The sequence below is a fragment of the Notothenia coriiceps genome, unplaced genomic scaffold (genome assembly GCF_000735185.1).
Source record: "Notothenia coriiceps isolate Sejong01 unplaced genomic scaffold, NC01 NC01_scaffold00010110, whole genome shotgun sequence".
NCBI lineage: Eukaryota > Metazoa > Chordata > Actinopteri > Perciformes > Nototheniidae > Notothenia > Notothenia coriiceps.
In genome coordinates, this window is record NW_011342811.1 from 1 (window position 1) to 2,863 (window position 2,863).

Here is a 2,863-nt window from a genome sequence, read left to right on the forward strand (position 1 = left end):
ACATGTGGAGATTATCCGGCTGAACAAAACATGATCCGTCTCTTAAATGTGTCTCAACCACAAACCTTATTTCCAGCTATTTTCCAAAATCCTATGGAGACATTGCATTGGTTTTTTTGTCGAAGGAACCGGAAGTGTTAAAATGCTAACTTACATCCGGGTTTTAAGACGCGTCACTGTGGCACTCTATTGAATATATCTTTATTGTCATCATACAAAGTACAACCACATTTCTTTGGTAAATCTCACTGCAGTAAAAAATAGACACACATAAATAAGAGTGGTAAAAGCAGAGGTAGAAGCGATGACAGAGCAACGAGATACAATTCAATGTCAATGTGCATATTTACACTTACAGTCTGGAAACGTTAAATGTACAAAATTGTATACATCTAGTTCTAACTGTGTTCATAAATATTTCTAAATAGTAGAAGTAATATGAAGAGGTGTGTGAATAACACATGCATGCAATAGTTTAGTGACTGTGTGCATGCACTTACACACTGCTGTCGGGCAGTGAGAGCGTGTCAGCGTCGCTCGACATGCTCTGCTGCTCGCTGTCGTTGGCGCTGGTGGCTGGAGCGCGAGCGTAGCCCATGTTAGCGTAGTACGGGTTCACCGGCTCCCTGCACGGCCTGAGAGGAGAGGAGAGGTTAGTGAGCTCACTATCAACCGCTGATACATGTTCACATCCATGCACACGCTGACAAGAATACACGTAGAGCGAGGATGACATCTCAGGGGGTTTCTCTTGTAAATGAATACAATCTATAATTGTTTGTTTGCTTGTAACTCAGCAGTGGGATATTTATTTCATTGATCAGAAGATATTCAGCTTTTCAACACGCTATAAGCTTCTTCACGATCATTTTGTGAAGTACAGTTCGAGGTATTTTAAGTCACACGTGGAAATCTAAATGGGTAGATCTGTAGAGCTCCACACTTTTAGGGCCAAACTACATTCCCAGGGTGCACTGCAGGTTTTTATAATCACTTTCCAGGAGTCTTCCTTCCAAGAAGTTAGCAAAATCACTCATCACATGTGTCCTGGTTGTGTTTAAGCTTTACTTACCAGTTATATATATATATATATTTAATTAAATAAAGGTGTAACAACCTAACTGTTCAAGTTGATAAACAATGTTTTAATCACAGAGTCCTAGGGTGAAATGTACTTATGTATTTTTGTTCTTATTTAAAGTGCATGTAAAGGAAAAAAGTGTTGTTAATACCAATTGTATGATCACCATAATTATTTACTGCAAACCTGTGCTCATTCAAATAAAATCAAAAATCAAAAATGTGTGTCCTGATCAGAGCTGGATACGGATATAGATATCAGAAGATATTTCCTTATCACACATTGTGATGGTAAATGATGATGTGATGGTTAGGGTACCACACACACACACCTGTACTCCCTGCTGTCCGGCCTCCTCCTGTTGCTCGAGGATCTCTGTGGGGCCGTGTGCATCAGCAGGCTCTGAGTCAGCCTTCCAGCCGGGGTGTCTTCACACTCATCTTCATCTTTCTCCTCGTCATCCTCCCTCCCTCCTCCTCCACACCTAAGACCACATTGAAAAAGACATTGGTCAAGCATTCATCATCATGTCACACATTATGAGAGTGATTGGACCAGTTTCTTCACTGATAACTTAAAACAAAATGAAAAACATTTCCAATAACGCCAAGAGTGTTGTTGGAAGCAAAAGTCCAAAATGTATTGATAGACTTTAAAGACATTTCTTTTTCTTTACTATGTTCAAAAAACGGTGTGCTTTCCAACACACAGAGGGAGACACACCTGCATTAGCATGGACGTATAGCAGCGTTTTAACATAAACATAATTGATAGGGATGTTAGGTCTAACTCTTAGTGTGTGTTTGGCTCACCGGTCCGTCACAGCGGGCGGAGCTGCAGGATTTCTGCTTCACACACGTTGCATACCGCTATTTTACTGTCTTTTTCAGACACCTTCAAATACTGCCAGACCGGTGAAGCCATGTTGGCGACGTCATGTGATCGGCTCTCCTGATCGGCCTTCATAGAGAGCACCGATCGTTATCGGCCGAGAGTGAATATCGCCCGATAACCACGCCGGAGCATCCATAATAATTGACATTTATTCAAATCAATCTCAGAGATCATTTTATAAATGATTATTAAAAAAGGTATAATATTTCTAGAAGACTAAAGAAAAGTAGTATTATTTCCTTACCATTTGTTTCCCTTATTACCTTCAACTGCTGCCGATATGTAACTATGTTGATGAAACTTATACATTTAACTAGAGATGTCCCGATCCGATCACGTGATCGGAGCCGATCACGTGATTTTCAAAAGATCGGAATCGGGAGGAAAAAAATCGGGGATCGGGATTTTTGTTTTTTTGTTTTTTTTAATACTTTTTTTTTTTACATTTTGTATTCAATGTTACAAAACAAAAATGACCATGTTCAAGTCTTAAAGTCATCCTGAGGCCTTAGTTTTGGTTTCAAATTACACAACATCATGTATGTGTTGCTTCTTTGGGGCTTGTTTTCATAGACCTGGTTGCTTATTTCTCTCAAATCTGGCAACAGAGTGGGCGCAGTGTCTAATTGTAGCAGTAAGCTAACGAGTACTGAAAGCTTTATTTTTGTTTTGATCCAATGCTGCACAACTGAACTGATCCAATGCTGCTTTGAAAAAAAGGAGCTATATCCATGTTGGATAGAATATCCTTTAAATAAAAAGAATAACCTTAAGGGACAACTTGAATGCTTTTTTTTTTCTTAATGCATTGCAAAAGATCGGATCGGGAAAAATCGGTATCGGCAAATTGTCAAAATCAAATGATCGGAATCGGATCGGGAGGTGATC

At 39.5% G+C, this 2,863-nt stretch overlaps 1 protein-coding gene across 1 annotated transcript; it reads right to left on the reverse strand.

The window, feature by feature from the left end:
- Positions 1 to 462: 462 nt before the first annotated feature.
- On the reverse strand, positions 463 to 1,600 carry LOC104945883 (axin-1-like). The gene is made up of 2 exons (XM_010771610.1): positions 1,413 to 1,600; positions 463 to 635 (listed from the first exon to the last, which is right to left on the reverse strand). Exons 1-2 carry the CDS (start codon positions 1,598 to 1,600, stop codon positions 497 to 499), a joined length of 327 nt encoding a protein of 108 aa, XP_010769912.1. The 3' UTR covers positions 463 to 496.
- Between the last annotated feature and the right edge of the window lie 1,263 nt (positions 1,601 to 2,863).

Excerpts from the sequence above, each read along its gene's own strand:
- LOC104945883 (XM_010771610.1), bottom strand. The coding sequence starts at position 1,600 with ATGCTTGACCAATGTCTTTTTCAATGTGGTCTTAGGTGTGGAGGAGGA. Across the intron at positions 636-1,412 it reads CCGGACAGCAGGGAGTACAG|GCCGTGCAGGGAGCCGGTGA; the intron begins GTGTGTGTGTGT and ends CTCTCCTCTCAG.